The sequence below is a fragment of the Neolamprologus multifasciatus genome, chromosome 6 (genome assembly GCF_963576455.1).
Source record: "Neolamprologus multifasciatus chromosome 6, fNeoMul1.2, whole genome shotgun sequence".
Taxonomy (NCBI): domain Eukaryota; kingdom Metazoa; phylum Chordata; class Actinopteri; order Cichliformes; family Cichlidae; genus Neolamprologus; species Neolamprologus multifasciatus.
The window spans coordinates 14,909,350-14,928,901 of NC_140444.1; the positions used below are offsets into that span (position 1 = coordinate 14,909,350).

Here is a 19,552-nt window from a genome sequence, read left to right on the forward strand (position 1 = left end):
AAAATCCTGAATCGATTTTTTAATATAAATTTATTTTGCCCGAAATGCCAGAATCTCAGGTGAAATCTCACAAAACTTCAACAACCACCAAACAGCTAAAACAATAAATGAGAGCAGGAACACGGATTCTGCACAAAGACTTAAACACACAGTGCAGCCCGCGGATCAGAATCAGATGTCGAATTTCTCACAGTCGGGGCTGAAAGCCGACAGCCCGCTGATTCTGATCTGTCGGCGGGTGCGCTTTGTGTTCACGCCCTTTATGCGCTGATTGTAAAGCTGTTAGTTTGATGTCTCTCCAAACAATATTGACCGAACCAGCAGCAAAAGAAGATCCAAACTACACTTCACATAAACATCGTCATGTATTCACTCTTACTTTTACTGTTTTGCTTCTACCATGATGCACAGCTCTCTCTCTCTCTCTCCCCCTCTCTCTCTCTGTATGGTTTTCTGCATTTTTCGCTTGCTTGTTACGCACAAGTCTACCTTTGTTTACAGCGCTATCGCCGACTTTTTTTTTCTTTCCGTTTTATATACTTCCGAAAAGAAAACCTAATTTCTGCCGTACAATACTGAACAAATTTAAACTTTTTAAAATTATGCAAAATGCAAAATGCTTAGCCATGTCTCTAATAAAACCGCTGTAACTTCAGAGGTAACGTTCATGTGTTGATTAATGGTTTTCTTTCGTTTTTGATGTACTGCAGAATATTTTTATAAAATCCCAGGCCAGGAAAAATCACCTTCATGTGTTTCTGTGTTTTATCTTCAGCTACTTTGACACAAAGGCATCTGCTGTGACGCTCACACCTTTGATAAAGTCTTGCGTGTGTCAGCTTCCTTTTTATAGATACAAAAATATGTAAATGTACTAATCTGAATTATAATATTTCTGACTGTCAAAATTTCCCATATTCAAATCGAAGTGAATCGAATCGAATCGAATTAAATCGAATCGTGGATCGAATCGATTCTGGACCTTGTGAATCGGATTTGAATCGATTCTAGAAATCAGTGACGATACCCAGCCCTAGTTTTAAAGCAGTACTATTGTTAGAAGCCTTAAAAGTGACATGATCGTAATACAAAGAAGCAATTCTCTTGTACTTACTAAACTTATAGAATTTTTTTAGCTTTTCTTTTTGAAAGGAAATTGCAGAAACAGTTTTATATGCTGTAATAAAACACTGAAGCAACACATTCATTAATTCATTTAATGGGATATGACATTACAATCACAAGACAAATCTCTTGACCATAGATCTGTGATAAAGATACGTGTAGCAACTTACACACTTTAGCAACTTTACTTACTGTTTAATTAAATCAATTTAGTATCCATACCCCTTTCCATCAATTTATCATGCTGCTTTTTTAAATTTCCCATCTCACAAACACAAGCTGCTCTGACTGAATGGTATCTTTACCCGACCAGAACTCTCGGGCTGCGGCACCCAGCCGCTATCCAAGCCACATAGCATCAAATCCCTACGTCCATATAGTGAACCCCTCCTCTGGACTGGCTGTATGATGGGACCACAGGAACTCTGTATTTGGCAGACTAACAGTCTCTTGTTTTATTCCTCTTTATAGGGGTTTCTGAATTGGAAAGTAGCCTTTGGGGATTTAATCAGAATAGCTACATGAATGTTTCTTAGATGATGTGTCTCAGGCTTCTCCTACTGTGGGCAGACTCAGTAAGGACACAATGGAGAGAGTATGTCTCTCAGCTCACTTGGAAATACTTTAGTATGTCAACAGGAAGGAGGCGAGAAAGTGGCTCTTGGCATCTATTAATTGGATGGTTGGTGGTTCCATCTCTGGCAAGATCCTAAGCTCAAGTTCCTCTTCCATTCATCCATCAGAGCGTGAATGTTACACAGAAAGCACTTAACAATATAAAAAGTGCTTGTAAGAATGGGTGAATGACATTTGTTGTGTGAAGTGCTTTGAGTAATAAAGCAGAAAAGAGCTATAGGAGAACCAGTCCATTTCCCATTTACCTCCTGTAAATGTAAATGTGGATAATCACCTTTGTGTGATTGCTTAGCCTGATGATCCATGTTAGTGTAAGTGAAGCTAGTTAAGAGAAAAAGCTGTCTTGGGTTTATTGAACTTACCTCATAGTACAGGCCCCATGAGCAACAACCTAGCTACCGGAGGAGAACTACAAGCTTTGTCACCAGGTAACCCTCAAAATCCAGTGAGAGCACGAGTTCTCATGTGTGCCTGCATCCATGAATGCGTTTGCAGATCAACACACCTTATTTGGTTATAATGTACTGGAGGGAAGTGGCAGCATGGGTGAAATGACAGAACGTGGGCAAACAACATTTGAATTTAGTCAACACTTTATGGCAACAGGAACTCATAGACTTGCACACTGGTTATAAATTTCATATTTCATTATTATTGCAAGCAGCCCGCTTAAAACCTATCGACTCTGTTCTGTAGCTATCACCTCTATTATCTTCTTCATCTTCTGTATTTTCACTTGCATATGTTCCAAACCTCTAATTACCGAGTAAACCAATGCCAATTTTTCAGCCGAATAACGGTATTAACGTTCCTAAATTACAAAAAGGAATTCAAAGTAGTAGACAACCTGTACACCGACGTCACCTGCATGACGACACGGACACACCCATTTCTCAGCTGCATGCAGCTCCAGGCTTGTACATCAGCTGACACACAGATCTAAATGTCAACAGCTTCTCAAATCCAGTGTGTATGAATCTCATAAAGCTTATCTGCCCCCTTCATCTTCTTCAGTTTCAGCCTAGATGACTCAAAGCAACGATCAATTAACTCATTACCTAAATGCCACTTCAGGAAATCATGTTTCTCTTTTAACTCAGCACACACCTATTCCCTGTAAATGCAAACTAAGCACTCCTTCCTGTTTTGCTAAAGCATTCACATTCAAGTGATGCCTGAAGGCAGCTGGAAATTGTGAGTGTTGTTTTACAGCAAACACCAGTATTGTGCCTGCATGCACCTGCCTTTCCTCTATACACACAACACTATGAAAGCAACAAAGCTTTGGAGCAAACAAGCTTCACCAGGTCACAGCACACACAGCCAAACACAGCAGGGTGCAGGAGATCTCTGCACAACCTCTTTGCAGGACCAGACAGTGGACCCATCATATATTATTAACAAGAAGCAAACTATCCATTTCCACTTATACTGACAGGTTGTTGGTTCTTACAGTGTGGTACGGGGGCCACTAATGGCCTTCAGAACCAAGCCACCACCAATAATCAATTAAGATAATAGCAATCACCAACTACTATTTTTTCAATAAACAATTGATTGGGAGACTCGAATGTCAGAATGAGCTCATGTTTCTGAGCTTTGGAAAAGCAATCTTAGGCTCTAAGATCCTATGGAAATTTGTGCCAAATTTTAACAAAACAGGGGTCAGTTAAATCCACTATTCTCGTTACATTTGTAGGGGAAAACTTTCTATAAAAACAATACTGCTTAACTTAAAAGTTAAAACAGCTATTTTGGCGTTATACAACTTGTGTCAACAGAAATGTCTGGATTTCAAAGGATGAGTATCTGTGAGCCAGTTTTGGCTTTATTCAGACCACGTTTGCAGGCTTCAGGACATCCAACTTGATAAAACTTACTTGAATGGAGTCGTTCGCCATGGCTGTCCCTGTTGCTGCCTTCAGTCCGTGCAGATTCACGGACCACTTGTGCACATGTGGGGATTCGGCCCACAGATGAACGCGATGTCTCCTTTCTTAAGGCAATAAAATAAGAAAAGATACTCGTATAGGCCTGCAAGTCTTATCTCAACTTCACTGTGTAATGACACAAAGGCAAACAGTCAGGAGGTAATCCGCATTGTAGGTCCGCCTGTGGCCGCGCCTGAACTGATCCACCCTGTGTTGTTTAACCAGCGTTAGCCCCCACTCCACTCCACGAACAATCAAAACGGCTCCGCCGTGTGTGCGCGTTTTAACAAGAGACACAAGTCATTCAGATAACTGCAAACTACTGAGCTCCGCAGTCATTCATCACCATCCTCTTCTGTGAGTATCTGCCATTCAACAGCTAAAAATCCAGCAGCACGTCCCTGCTGAACGGTCACATCCACAGCCGACATGAAACCAGAGGAGATCCCCCGTCTTCCCTCTCCCCAGCTCCCGGTTACATCCGTGAACACGCCTCACAGCCTCCTCTCTCTTATCACATGCCTTACAAGAAGAAAAAACCCGCCTGTCAGTCCTTCACACAGCCGCAAACCCGGGACAGCGGGAAGCTAACCTGGGCGTTACACATCCCGCTCTGGGCTCAAGTCAAAAAACGCCACAAAAGAGCTCCTTCTTTGTTTTGCCGCTCGGGATGGACAGCCTCATCCGCCGTGAGACATCCAGGCAGCGGTTAACTGACGGCAAAGCGGCAGCACGCAACACTTGTACTCGAGACCCCGGCCGCGCGCTCCCGACGCCCTTCCAAATCGACCGGGCTACTCATTGGTCCAGAGCGGGGCAGCGGGGGCGCGCAGGATAGGTCATGTGACATGCTGCAGCGCTGCTTGTTACCTTGTAATGAACCAACTGTTGAATTTGTAAAGCACGCAGAGCCTTTACCTGCTTCATGGTGATTCTATTTAGTAAATACACACACATACATAAACAGAATAGATCTACATCAGTATGTACAACAGCCTGTCTCACCGAAAAATGAAGAATAACAACCGCAGTACAACTTCAGCCTGAATATTGTTTTATAAATAATATTAAATGGAAACTAACACTCCTGTCGGCTAAAGACTGATGCTAAAAGTTGCACAGACTCACCCCCAATTATCTGGACATCAGAAAATTTGGATGATATTTGCTGGTCTGACGAGTCTCATTTTCTGCTCCAACACCCAAATGGTTAGCGTAAAACATCATGAAACTGTGGATCCATCCTGCCCCTTATCAACAGCTCAGCCTGGTAGTGGTGGTGTAATTTTGTGGTGGATATTTTCTTGGCACACTTTGGGCCCCTTTGTACCGAAAGAGCATCATTTAAACACCCCAGCTTACTCCAGTATTGCTGCTGACCACTTCCAGCCCTTTATGACCAAAACTACAGGTCTCAAGTGTCTGAAGACAAGTAATTTGCCATTGGAACAACACATAATACAGATTATAACACACCATTAGCCATCCCACTTTCACATTTACAGCTATGGAGGCCCACCTGTTTAACAGGCTGATACTCTCTCATTGAGCAGAAATGTTAATAATAATGTAATACAAACCCTGCGTGTGGGAGAGAGAAGCTCATGACAGGGTCAGTTGATGTTAGGGTGGTGTGAGTGGGTGTCTGTGTTAGATTTAACAAAGATAAACTGATGCACATTTGCATATCTCATTTGCATCATGAAAATCTTTCAGCGGGGGCAGAAGACAAGAGCAGGGACAGAGGACTCACATACCATATCCTAAATATATGTTAAATGTGTAGGCTCACAACGATAAACTTAATACAGCTGAGTCACCTACGGTCATCAAAGAGCATGACTCGAGCAGTGAAAGGCAGCAATGACTCATGATAAGGCACACAGATGTCTGTAATAAACTGTTAAAAGTTCCACACAGATGTTTTAGTCCAGTTGTTCTGAGGGGTGGAGTTATTTAGGTTATGAAAAACTTTTCTTATCTCGGTGATATCTGCTAACAGAGCACGGCATGATGGTTATTCTCTCTCTGTATGAAGGAGGGACTGAAAACAAAAATAGGTGTATTTGCACAAGCTTTGAAATGCAAGCACTAGTTTTCAGAATCAGAATCAGAATACTTTATTGATCCCTGGGGGAAATTATTTCTTTGTTACAGTGCTCCATTATAAACCAACATTAACAAGACAGACAATACGCTAACTAAGAATAGTACAATATATACATACAGTGGGGCAAAAAAGTATTTAGTCAGCCACCGATTGTGCAAGTTCCCCCACTTAAAATGATGACAGAGGTCAGTAATTTGCACCAGAGGTACACTTCAACTGTGAGAGACAGAATGTAAAAAAAAAAAAATCCATGAATTCACATGGTAGGATTTGTAAAGAATTTATTCGTAAATCAGGGTGGAAAATAAGTATTTGGTCAATAACAAAAATACAACTCAATACTTTGTAACATAACCTTTGTTGGCAATAACAGAGGTCAAACGTTTACTATAGGTCTTTACCAGGTTTGCACACACAGTAGCTGGTATTTTGGCCCATTCCTCCATGCAGATCTTCTCAAGAGCAGTGATGTTTTGGGGCTGTCGCCGAGCAACACGGACTTTCAACTCCCGCCACAGATTTTCTATGGGGTTGAGGTCTGGAGACTGGCTAGGCCACTCCAGGACTTTCAAATGCTTCTTACGGAGCCACTCCTTTGTTGCCCGGGCGGTGTGTTTTGGATCATTGTCATGTTGGAAGACCCAGCCTCGTTTCATCTTCAAAGTTCTCACTGATGGAAGGAGGTTTTGGCTCAAAATCTCACGATACTTGGCCCCATTCATTCTGTCCTTAACACGGATCAGTCGTCCTGTCCCCTTGGCAGAAAAACAGCCCCATAGCATGATGTTTCCACCCCCATGCTTCACAGTAGGTATGGTGTTCTTGGGATGCAACTCAGTATTCTTCTTCCTCCAAACACGACGAGTTGAGTTTATACCAAAAAGTTCTACTTTGGTTTCATCTGACCACATGACATTCTCCCAATCCTCTGCTGTATCATCCATGTGCTCTCTGGCAAACTTCAGACGGGCCTGGACATGCACTGGCTTCAGCAGCGGAACACGTCTGGCACTGCGGGATTTGATTCCCTGCCGTTGTAGTGTGTTACTGATGGTGACCTTTGTTACTTTGGTCCCAGCTCTCTGCAGGTCATTCACCAGGTCCCCCCGTGTGGTTCTGGGATCTTTGCTCACCGTTCTCATGATCATTTTGACCCCACGGGATGAGATCTTGCGTGGAGCCCCAGATCGAGGGAGATTATCAGTGGTCTTGTATGTCTTCCATTTTCTGATGATTGCTCCCACAGTTGATTTTTTCACACCAAGCTGCTTGCCTATTGTAGATTCACTCTTCCCAGTCTGGTGCAGGTCTACAATTCTTTTCCTGGTGTCCTTCGAAAGCTCTTTGGTCTTGGCCATGGCGGAGTTTGGAGTCTGACTGGTTGAGGCTGTGGACAGGTGTCTTTTATACAGATGATGAGGTCAAACAGGTGCCATTCATACAGGTAACGAGTGGGGGACAGAAAAGCTTCTTACAGAAGACGTTACAGGTCTGTGAGAGCCAGGGATTTTCCTTGTTTGAGGTGACCAAATACTTATTTTCCACCCTGATTTACGAATAAATTCTTTACAAATCCTACCATGTGAATTCATGGATTTTTTTTTTCACATTCTGTCTCTCACAGTTGAAGTGTACCTCTGGTGCAAATTACTGACCTCTGTCATCATTTTAAGTGGGGGAACTTGCACAATCGGTGGCTGACTAAATACTTTTTTGCCCCACTGTATATATATATATATACAAAGTCACTCATTAATAAATAGCTGGAAAAGAAACATGTGTAGTTGTAGCAGTAACCAGTGTGTTAAGTGGATGCATTGTACAGGGAGATGGCCACAGGCAGGAAAGATTTCCTGTGTCGTTCAGTGGTGCTTTTCGGTAATCTCAGTCTCTCACTGAACGTGAGAACTGAACATTGTCTTTATCTTGGACAGCATCCTCCTCTCCGACACCACCTTGAGGGAGTCCAGCTCCATCCCCACAACATTACTGGCCTTGCGGATTAGTTTATTGAGTCTGTTGGCATCTGCTACCCTCAGCCTGCTCCTCCAGCATGCAACAGCATAGAGGATCGCACTGGCCACAACAGATTCATAGAAAATCCTGAGCATTTTCTGGCAGATGTTGAAGGACCTCAGTCGCCTCAAAAAATAGAGACGACTCTGGCCCTTCCTGTAAAGTGCTGTGGTGTTTTTAGCCCAGTCCAGTTTATTGTCAATGTGTTTTATATTGGTATTTGTCATATTGGCTGATATCTGCCTATAAACAAATGTTTAAAGAGGACCTATTAAAATTTAGTGTTTTCAATTTGTTTTTATTATTATTATTATTTAGGTTTCAGTTTAGTTTAGTTTCAGTCATTTTCCAGAGCTGCATTGAAAGTTTCACTTTAGTTTTCAACTGTAGAAACTGTTCATTTTCAGTTTGATTTGTATTAGTTTCAGTGTTAGTTTAAGATTTGCCCTAATTTCACAATAACAATAATTCAAATATGTGGCATAAAATCAATAATAATCAGCTATCATTTGCTCCAGCGCATCTGTTTTAGCGTCTTTGTGCTGCAGAAGAAAAAGAAAAAAATCGGTTTCTTTCTGCCACAGGGAAAATAATAAATTAAAAAATAAAATAAAAGCCTACTAGAGTTAAACCAAGTCTCAGGAACTTCAGTCAAAATTTTCAGTTATGAATTAAGTATCTCGAAATTTTGAGTTAATTCGGAATTAGCTGAAATTTCAAGATATCTTGAAATTTCAATTTATTAGGTGGAAATTTTGACTCACACACCCATTTATGTGTTTTTGTTCTGTTGCTTTTCAGTGTAAAATAAAAAATTCAATTAAAAAAAACTTAAAAACAAAAAATAAAATAAAAAAAATAAAGAAAAATAAAGAAAACGCACAATTGCAGGCAGTGTAAAATCGTGAAGCTTATAACTTTACGTGATTTTTTTTATTTACTTTTTTGTTGCTAGGCAGGGACCTTTGACCTTGGACAAGAGGCTGACGCGCAAAAGAAGGGTAACGGCTAACAGCTAAGCTAGCGAAGCGAAGTTGTTAATGGTAAAGCCGGCTCCCAGTAAACGTGCTAGTGAGCTGGGGCAACAGCTTAACATTTAATAATCCTTTTCGTTAATTCTAATAAAAACAGTATTTTGCTGCCAAATTTCACTTTCTTTTCGTGTTTGCGTCCCATAGCTAGCTAGATCGCTGTGTTATCGTGAATTAGCAAGACGTTAGTAAAGAGTTCACTCGTGATGCCTGTGGCAAAGCCAGAAATGCTTCTCTAATGTAATTTGATTTTCAGCAGCTGTTCAGTTAACGTCCACTTGCCTGTAGCGGGAAGCATGTCGGTCACTGAAGTCTCAGCATCAGGGCAACACCTGGATCTGGATCTACAGGATTCAAACGGCAAGGACCGTCTGCAAATCGGCACATATACAGGTTAGATGGTAGAAGACACTGTAGTACATGTCAGTGCAAAAGAAAATTGGCCGTTAGGAGGAGGATGAAGAGTGGAAAGGTGGCTGGTCCGGATCACATACCTGTGGAGGTATGAAGATGTTTAAAAGAGAGGGCACCGTTTAACACAGTTTTGGAGAGTTAGAGGAAGAAACGGGGAAGAAGTGGTACTTATTTTCAAGAACAAAGGTGTAAGAGCTGTACTAACAACAGGGGGATAAAGCCGATGAGACAAGCTGATGAGACATACTATGAAGCTGTGGGAAAGAACCGTTTAAGCTAGTTTAAGGAGAGAGGTGACGATCACTGATCGCCATTATGGTTTAATGATGACAAAGAGCACTACTAAGAATTTGCTGTCGGTGCCTTGATAGAGGATTACAAGGATGGCCAGCAGGACATGTATGAAGACAGGTGTGTGGTAGGAATAACAGATGGATTAATGAGAATAGAGAGGAGGTGGAGGTATGCTCTGGAGAGAAGAGGAATATACATGTGTGTGAATGAGAGTCTGAGGTGTAACAGTGAAGATACAAGAAGGACAGTAAGTAAAGGTAGATGAATTGAAATACCTGGGTTCAACCATCCAATTTAATGGATAGTGCACAAGAAAGGTGAAGCAGACAGTGATTGGAGGATGGAGTGGGTCGAGATGACTGTTTGGAGAAGCAGAAAGAGTGATAAAGTTGCATTATGGTAGTGAGACCTGCTATGATGTATGGTTTGGAGACGCCAGCATTGGCAAAATGATAGGAGGCAGAGTGAGCAGGAGAGATTAGAAATGAGTGCATTAGCTCAGTTTGAGTAGTTTGGACATAAAGTTAGAGTCAGCTAACCGATACATGAATTTGTAGGAACATCACGGTTGCATATTTGTTTTAGTGTAATCGCACCACAAAAGTGATGTAGAGACTGGAGCACAGGAGGCTGTATAAAGAGGTTTTTTTTTACCATAATCTGTGCAGCTGTTTTCTATTATTTTTTAATTTATGTGGGTATAGCACATGTGCACCATTCATTTTATGGTTTAGTAAAATTCTTTCAAATGTTTAGTAATAAATGTAAAGTGAAAAATGGTTTTGATTACAGACGTGCATGGTTTTTCTCCTTAAAAAAATAAAAAGTAGAAAATGAATGAATAATGAATCGGAAAAAACAAAAACATAATACTAATTTAAGAAAAGAAAACCAATTTTAAAAAAACAACATAAAATGTAAATAAACATCTAACAACCCTTTTAATTTACTGTTACTTTTATAATTTTTCTTTCTTTTCTTTCATAAGTTCATAAACATTTGAAGCAACAAACCAATCAAAATGAAATCGTTCCAGTCTGATCCAAAACCCTGTAAATTGATGTGGTTTAAACCTACAGGAGAACATCAGCCTCTCCATCATGTACAGTATGGAGATGTTTTTGGTAATGGCTTTCTTGTTTGCAGTCAGCATTACTCTAAAAATATCTCTGTCTCCAAAGTTTCTAATTCTTGTATTTCTTTTTCAGAAAATATTAAACTCTAATGAAAGAGCGCTCATCACCATGCTGTTCTCTGTGTTTATGCACATGATTAGGTGTTTCAGAGGCTGAGAAGCAACTATCGTTCTTAGCTGACGTTGCTGTGGCGCCATCCTGTGGTAAATATGAGTGCTGCAGCTGCCCAGACTTGAGCCAGGTTGAGAAAAGCATCTGGCTGCAGCTCCAGTTCTTCTTGAGCAAAACAGATTGCGTACTTGACTGCCTCATCCAGGGGTAGGTTTCTGCTTTGTTGCACTCATTTTGGTAATTTCTCTGTATCATGAAGGTTTTTTGTGTCCTGGCAGGCAGAAGTGTGTAAGCAGGGACACTGTAGTTACTGCTGTGCAAAATTTCCTGCACACCTGTCAGCCTTTCTTTAACCACCTGGAACACCTAACCAGAAGCATCGTGTCCCAGAGCAACCCTCTGCCAGCTGAGAGTTGCACAAGGGTAAATTTTCACAGTTTTATAGCATTTTTTTCCTCATGCATACAAAAAGTTTGGAAAGTTACCGTGCTCAGATTGCAAGCTAAAAGGAATTTCAAACACCATAAACATTGCTGAAGTTGTAGTTTTTTTTTTACCCCACCCCCCACACTCTTGATGATAAACACCTTCATTCAGAAAAAACATTTTTTGTTTACTTGTTAATTAAATAGATTTGACAATCTCAAATAAAGAAAATCATGTAGGCAGCAAACACTTTTCACACCACTGTAGTTGACTTTGATTGGAAGCAACAGGTTCATCTGTTGAGTAGTTAAATTATGTATTTGACAGAAAGCTTATTGCACTTCATATAAGAAATGAATCCTATGTTGTTGTGGTCAGTCGCTTCAGAACAGTTTGTGCATCAGCTGTTGGAACAAACTGCCCGAGCGGGAGGTGTATCGGTGCCGTGTGTGTCTACAACTTGAAAATTTTGTGGTTTATATTTACTCTAAACTGTGTGCGTGTGTGTGTGCGTGCAGCTGTTGGACTTCTCTCAGCAGCTGTGTGACAAGTTGGAGCAGATGCTGCTGAGGTGTTCCAGCTACAATCTTCTCAGTTTGGATGAGAAGGAGCCCCAAAGGTGCACGCTTATGCAAACTAATACTTGCTTTTGTTTACGTGTGTTTGTACTATGAAGCAGGATTTAGGCTTATCGAGTTACAGTTGTGGGTGGAAGTTTACATCCACTCATTATGGGAATGAATGTCGTGCTTTTAAAATTTTGAACAGTTCCTTTTCAAGAATTGGGTGCACAAGTTTGAATTTATTTTGGATTTTCTCTAAATTAAAAAAATATACATTAACTCACTCAAGCCCTGTAATAAGTGGAGATGGAGATTCTATAATGAACTCTAACTTGACAAGGCCAAGCCTGACTAACACACATTAACCTTGGTGATCGTGATTGACTAAAACTGGTAGTTTCTCTTTGCTGCATAAAAAGGATTTGTTGGACAGCACTCATTGGATTTAGAACAATGAGAAAGTCCGAGGAACTCTGAAGATCTAAGGAGGAGAACTGTAGATTTATAGAAGTCAGGAAGGTCTTCTTTTGGAGCTATTTCTAACTGCATACCCAAACGGTCACCCTCAGATGGGATCAGTTAGGATGCTCAGGAACCATCCAGGAGCCAGCAAAGCTCAAGCCTGCCATGAACTGGAAACTGCTGGAGCCAATATCCAGCCAGAATTATTCCATGAGCATATTAGCGGGAATGTATGTATACTTTGACTGTGTGGATTAGATTATCCAAAATAAATTCAAACTTGTGCACCCAATTGTCACTGAAGATGTATACTGTGCAATTATTCCACCCTGGAAAAAGAACAGTTCAATTATATAATAAAAAAAGCCAAAGATTACCATGACATTCATGCCACTGATGTATTTATTTAACCTTTTGAAACTAATTGTTACATCATTACAAGTTATCAATATGACTAACTTATGATTCTCCAAATCCTCATCCTCCTCTTGTTTCTGCTCATGTCCACATTTTATATCTAGTACTGTTTACCTGTCACACATAAACCTGTAATCATTTTAAACTTCATGTGGTCACATTTCTTCCCTGTCCTACAGATTACTTCACATTTTCTTTGCACCTGCGTGCAGAACCTACCGTTTAGAATCAGCATTTTGTGATTCTTTTTTTAATACTCCCATCATTTTCTTCTTCTTTGCACAACCCCAACACTGTGACTGTTGCTATAAACCTTTCACTCTGAACATCGTCTTTTGTGTTTTTGTTCCCAGCGTGTCTCAGTTCTGCATCGGCCAGAGTCAGCTCGGCCACCTGAGGCTGACCGTTTTCCGTTACTGTGTACCCACGCCGTACCTCTCCCAGGTCAACACGGGGCTGTACAAACGCATGCGTTGGAACGTGGAGAAACTCCACAACAATGAAGAGAAAGAGGCAGAAACTGATTAGTGAGTCTGGATGTTGAAGCATCTCCATGTTCTGTATCTTGCTCACTTTAAGTCATTAAAACTTCTCACCTTTCATGTGTCATTCCTGGGTTTCAAGCTACTTCCTGTGCTATGAGGATTTCAGGCCACACAGAGAGGCTGATGATAGCTGCGGTCATGATGATCTGAAGGGGATCTGGTCCATTGGTCGCTGGGTGCAGGTGGACCCGGATCCCAACTCAGATAATATAAATGACTGGTAGGCTGCTATTTATGAAAACTCTGAGCTGTGTCCCCGATGAGGATTTTCTGACTTATCTGTGTTCATGTTTCAGGATCTTGTGTGAGGTTCCTCTGGCTGACTACCACAGACTCTTGTTTCTGGGTGAGGACGAGCCGTCTAGCTGCAAGGCTACAGACTCCCTGATGAAGTTGCTTTTGACCCTGGAGACAGATTAGCAACGAGCATCGTTTTGGTGCCTTATACAGGACCTAAGAAACTGTTCAAGGTTTAAAGCACGTTGAATGCAGCGTGTTGCCGATTCATCTGCATCCAGCTTTGACGTTTGAACATCTAGTTTCAGTTTGGACGTCAGAGCAAGAATTAAGTATTTGTGTGTTTCCGTGTTGTTTGCGATACGTGACCACTTTACTGGTTGGTCACAGCGACTGCATTCAGGCATGCTACTTTTACGTTCACCGCTTCATTCAGACACTCCTGCAGCAGTGATTGAGAGCTGTGTCCTGCCCCACCCAGACGGGCTGAGAGTGGACATGCTTTAACGTTACTGCAAACAATAAAGAGGCTGTTCTCTGCTCATCTGATTAACCCATATCGACATCTAGAGTCTTGTACTACTGTGACTCGGCATAAACAAATCCTACTACATTTACTGCAGTCATATTAGCATCACAGCTGTTGATGGCAATTGACCAGGAAGCACCTTTAGATCTGAAGCTGAGCTGTTCAGATGACATCTGGAAACCAATCCTTAACTTTAAAAAGAAAAGGACAGCGTCTTAAACACATCTGTGGGAACTCTGGGAAAGCGGTGCATGTCTGAAGGGGCTGTAAATAGGTCGTGTCTCTGTTAGTGCACATATCATCACATTTTAAAGTAGACAAAGCCTGTTGCGCACAAACCCTAGAATGTCCAGCTGTTAGAAGGTTCAGTGTCTTTTAGTTTGCATCTGAACATCAGAAGAGAAACAGTTCTACTTTTGTTAGCTGTAAAAAAACACAGGTGCCTGAAAACCTGAGGAGGGGAAGTTGTTCAACAATACTGTGAAGTTTGCATGTGTGGTTTCTATGTTGTAAAAGATTTCTGAAGAGTTCATGTCTGATGTTTTCAACATTCCCACAGTTGTACAATTTGTAACCGCTCATGTTGAGAAAAGGCAAAGTGTTATTAAAAAAAACATTTTATTTACATGAAACATTGCATTGTAATAATTACACAATCACAGATTTGTCTACAGAAATGAACAAAGACGTTACACTTCAGAACAAGCTGCCACGGTCTGGGCCTCGAGCGAGACGGCCCGATTCGGTTCATTTCACCCGGTTCATGAAGACATTAAAGGAGCACACACACAGGCTTCATTTTCAATAAATTACAAAGCAAATGAGAGACCGATGGACTCTGAGCCTAAGTAAATAACGAAATGTGTTCAGTTTGACCTTGTAACCATTCAGCTCATTAGTTCTGTTGGTTGAACATGAAGAAAGGCAATTTACTTAGAATAAAATCTACCATTTACACTCAACATCTTTCATTCTCTATTCAATAAAAATCTAAATATAACTCTTAAAACTGCTACTATAACTCTAAAACTCTGAAGTACAAAAGTAAAGTGGAGTATCCCTTCATTACAGTGATCAGTCTTTAATTATATACCCGCAAATACTTGAAAACACACCAAGGACATAAAAAATACTGAGCGCCACGTGTTCCCCGCCTGGAGCTGCAGGAATGCAAACTTCAGAATACGCTCGAACATGTGGCGGACTCTCTGCTGGAGCCAATCGTGGGAAAGGGCAAAAGTACCGAACATCGAGTCTCAGTCTGCGGTTTAATATTCGGGTCCCTGCTTTGAATTCCGTTATCAAACACAATTCGGTCTTTATGCCACTGATCCACAGCGGAAAGGCCAAGGCAGCGAGCCAAGAACTGACTCAACAGGATGTGGATGGAGGGGGACGAGTGCCAGATTTATGAACCCTCCATTTAGATTCACAACTAGAAGCAGAATCCTATTAAACACAAACGGACATCAACATATGGCACTTTTAAACATCTCCTCGCACCTCACAGCAGTGTCGGTTAAACCCAGAGCTCAGTGGTTGCGTTGAATCTGCATCTGACAGCTGGCCTTGAATCATAAAGTCTGTCACTGAAGCAACGCAAGTATGAGAACCTAAGGAAGACTATTTAAATGTAACGTTGGGCTACAGATCCTGCAAAAGCATTTAAACACTAACCAGTTCTGTCCATTCTAAACAATGATAATAATGATAAGAACACAAGCTTACTAAAACCTGATTCCAGTGTTTCAAAAGGGTTGCACAGACCTTTGGTGAGAAACTGCGACCTGAGCAGCTCAGACTGACATCATTTCCTTCATCTTTTCCTAATCTAACGACTTCTTTGACCTCAATCTGGAATAACTTACATTAAAATAGGACAACAGGGACATCTAGGCCTCAAGAATAACTAGATTTGAACGGGTAAAAATTTAAAACACTATAAGGAATTGAATTAAGTGCAATCTGAGTGTGTTCCCACTTTTACATAAAGTGATGATGATGATGCATGTAAACGCAAACAAATTAACAGGTATGGCTTTGATTTTTAAAAAAACAAAACAAAAAACACCCACACAACAAAAATTGCGGGTTCAAGTGAGGAACAGTTTGCCTTACCGGGATCAGCAGATGCTGTTTGCCACTGTGTGTGCGCGTGAGTACAGAGATTCAGCAACAGTGTCCAGTTCCACCCTGTCAGTCAATAGATGTGGTGCATGATGGGAGACTGTTAGTGATCGGATGGTTTCAGGTGTGTGATGTTCTAGTGTGTAACGTTGGTGTTTAGAGTTGTGCGAGAGGTAAGTGAGGTGCTGAGTTTCAGCGTGCGGCGTCAGGTTGTGCTCATCTGCTTGAGTTTCATCGGCAGAGATGAAGCTCGGGTTCTTCGCCTGCAGAGTGAGAGGCTTTCAGCGGAGGCTCTCAGGCGGTGTCACAGCTCAGGTCCTGTTCTTCAGTCTCGCCTGATTTTACATGCACGCTAAAGCAGACCTAAAAATCGGGTTTGAATATCATTGAAGCAAGCCCGACTGATTTAGAATTTTAAGACTGTTTGGCAATTCAAAAATTTGACATTGGTTGATTTGTTGGTTTGTTTTCTTTAAAATTGTCCTTGCTGTCCTTTCAGCTCGGGCTCTAATCTGATCCCTTTTCTCATTCAGAATAGTAAAAATAAACGAGCATAGAAATACGACCAAACATACGGCAACTGACGCTATGGATACATTTCTCTTTATAGTGTTGGCAATGAACATTTTTCCTACTTGCAGAGAAGAATTTTAAATATTTACCTAAAGATGTTTTACCTTTTCAGTCCATTTAGTTTAATTTACCATCTTAAATACTGCCTGAGAGTCTTACTCCATTAACTTTTTTGCATTAATTAACAGCAACGTGTTTGGAGAACCAGCCAATAATTCAACTGTAGCACCACCAAACATTGGTAACAGTTTTGTTTGTGCTTGTTTTCACAGTACAGGAAGAAAAACCATCATCTCTGAAATTAACTCGGGACAGTGGTTCCAAACTTTCTTGGACTTACAATCTCTTAAAAATAACATTGGTCACTTTTTGCCACAGCTCTGAATTTTAGCTGCTTTCAAAGCCCCCAGTAAGTAGACATACTCAGTAGTTTGGAAGAAAAACAAGATTCAAAGAAAGTCTAAAAAAATAAAGAGTGCGTGGAACAAAGTCATTCGCCACCCTGGTTGGGAACCACTGATCTACAGCACCACATGATCATGGGTCTGGGCAGAGTAATACAATTTGCCTTTGTGATCCCTTCATGTACTCTGAAAATTGTAAGTGACTTTAGAAGTGTGATCTCATTTATGTTCCTTATGAGATTATGTAATATTGATGATGCCCAGCCCAAAATGTTTACCTCAATCCATACGGCTCTTCTCCAGGAGTGAATATCGGGAGTTTATACAGTAGACTGTTCGTCACCCTGTGGTGTGTGCATAAACTGGCAGGACTTGTGTCACGTTCCCTGTATGAATGTGTGACTGGTCCTTCAGTGGTGAGTTTCCAGCTCTACCACCGTCCACTCCCCCTGTGGCGAACTGCCCGTGGCCTCGGGGGAGAAACTACTCACGGAGGTGACCGTGGCAGAGGGAGGAGCGAGTGAAGGCAGCAGACTGGGCCACATGCTGCTCTCCAGGGGGCTTAGTGTGCCTCCTGCACCTCCTGGCAACAACAGCAGCGAGGAGCAACTATCTCCATTCAGTAGCAGGGTCTGATTAATCAGCTGTTGGACTATGTCCACTTTCTTCCCCCAGTCCAGGTCCAACGGTGGAGGCCGCTCTGGAGAAGGGGAGGAACTTTCTCCATCCTGGGAAGGATGGAGAACGTCCTTTTGCTTAGGTTCCTTGTGTTTAGTGGGTTTTAGCTCGTTTATTTCTTCCTCACCATCCACTTCCTCTTCATCACTGTTCTCCAGGGCTTCGTAGATGGTGCAGAGGGCAGAGGAGGGGGACAGCAACACCGTCTGACCTTTGTTAGACTGCTGTAGCTCCTGCTGCCACTGCATGATTTGCTGCCTTTGCTTCAGCTCCTCTTGTTGCTGCTGCAGCTGCAGCTCCAGGTCTCTCCTCTGTCTAAGCTCCTCCTCCTCTTTCTTGGCTGCCTCTGCTTGCTCCTTTATCCGCCTTTCCTCCTCCTCTTTATTGCGCTTTATTTCTTCTTCAGCTTCCTCTTTCTTCCTTTTCTGCTCCTCTTCCTGCCTCCTCCTCCTCTCCTGCTCCGCCTCCTCAAGTGGTTTGCTCTGTTGTTCCCTACGTTGTTCCAGCTCCTGCAGCTGTCTCTGATGTTGCTCCAGCCTGCGGAGCTGAGGGCTCAGCGCCTGCTGCTCGAGGCTCCTGGGAGGGAGGTCGGCACAGGTCAGCCTCGGTGGGGTAACGCCGGCGCTGTGAGGTTTGATAATGTCATAGTAGGCTCTGGTGTATGCTGCGTGATCGCGGCGGTGAGGGTGCGGTAGTGCAGTGAAGCCTGTGAGAGAGGAAGTGGGAAGGAAGATTCAAGTAGCATGACATACAACAGAAGGTAACAGGCAGCAGGACAGTGACAGCGGTGCAGTGTGAGTACAAGCAGAAAGGGTGTAGAGGGAAAGGGCAGCCTTTAAAGGCTCGTACTAGATAAAGAAATGGTGAAAGCGCTGTAAAGCCAAGGCCAAACGTTTGCCGGTGGCCTACAGCACCAAAGTGACCAGCAGTTATCTGTAATTTTGCAAGTGACAGTGTGGCATTGTCAGAGGGGTTTAAATAATTAAAACAATAATGAAAAAAATAAATCTCAACACACCAAAACAAATCAAAATAAAACTGTTTCCTAAGGTGAGGTGACTCAGGGCAGTGACTGGGCCGAGGGTGGGAAATTTGTGCAGAGAGCAAAAGGTTTTTGTTTCGCGTTTTTCTTTTTTTTTTTGTAAATATGCAAAAAAGCAGCCAAACTTCCTGTATATGCAATCACTATCAAATACAGTGAGACATGAACCAAAGAAAAGCCTACTGCAAGCTCTTGACAGTCATCACCCGTGAACAGAGTTTATAGTTAGACAACCAGTGATGCATGCAAAAGCTCTCCATGCATTTTCAGACATCCAGCATCACAAGAGAAACCAAAAATCATAGCTTGGCTTTAGAAGAACTCAAATGGAAAAAGAAAAAAAGGTAGATATTGTTCTAGAGCCAAGCTATCGAGCTGTCCCCAAACACACCAATCCAAAGTAATGAGATGAAATCAACCCAGTGTGCAACACTGACATGCATAAGCTCTGTTAACATTAACACAGTGCAGCGAGAATGCTTAAAAGGGTAGTAGAAAAGAGCTGAAATAGCGACACACCCTCAGTGAACTGGAGGGAAATTGCAGTAGTAGAAGAAGAATGAGCAGAGCTGGTTCCATCGATGCCCGACGATGAGGCTTCAAACTTCTTGGCTGCTTGAGATGTGTTCGAGGGTCTGATTTAGCGAATGATCAGTTCACTCATTCAGCTTGTGATATTTAGACCATTTGATGAGTCTCACTGCTTACCAAGTCCGATTTTCAAGATAAAAGTATAACTCAAGTA

The 19,552-nt window shown here is 41.9% G+C and overlaps 3 protein-coding genes across 5 annotated transcripts in view; 1 reads left to right on the forward strand and 2 right to left on the reverse strand.

Moving 5' to 3' along the window:
• pkn1a (protein kinase N1a) overlaps window positions 1-3,779 on the reverse strand; it is a 65,681-nt gene extending 61,902 nt beyond the window's left edge. Inside the window, exon 1 of the mRNA XM_085161509.1 lies at window positions 3,642-3,779. Coding sequence (XP_085017635.1) covers window positions 3,642-3,662 — 21 coding nt within the window. The 5' untranslated portion in view covers window positions 3,663-3,779. The remainder of the gene's footprint in view (window positions 1-3,641) is intronic.
• Window positions 1-19,552, reverse strand: part of prr36a (proline rich 36a) — a 53,686-nt gene that overhangs the window by 6,911 nt on the left and 27,223 nt on the right. For both annotated transcript variants that reach the window (XM_085161505.1, XM_085161504.1), the window contains exon 6: window positions 1,028-18,471. In XM_085161505.1, coding sequence (XP_085017631.1) covers window positions 17,498-18,471 — 974 coding nt within the window. In that variant the 3' untranslated portion in view covers window positions 1,028-17,497. The remainder of the gene's footprint in view (window positions 1-1,027; window positions 18,472-19,552) is intronic.
• Window positions 9,135-16,580, forward strand: c6h19orf67 (chromosome 6 C19orf67 homolog). 2 transcript variants are annotated; one of them, XM_085161517.1, is made up of 7 exons: window positions 9,135-9,242; window positions 10,834-11,011; window positions 11,083-11,227; window positions 11,749-11,849; window positions 13,026-13,199; window positions 13,297-13,437; window positions 13,514-16,580. In XM_085161517.1, exons 1-7 carry the CDS (start codon window positions 9,146-9,148, stop codon window positions 13,635-13,637), a joined length of 960 nt encoding a protein of 319 aa, XP_085017643.1. In that variant the 5' UTR covers window positions 9,135-9,145; the 3' UTR covers window positions 13,638-16,580. The 2 variants fall into 2 exon arrangements, with proteins under 2 accessions (XP_085017643.1, XP_085017642.1); XM_085161516.1 differs by lacking the exon at window positions 9,135-9,242 and adding an exon at window positions 10,603-10,681.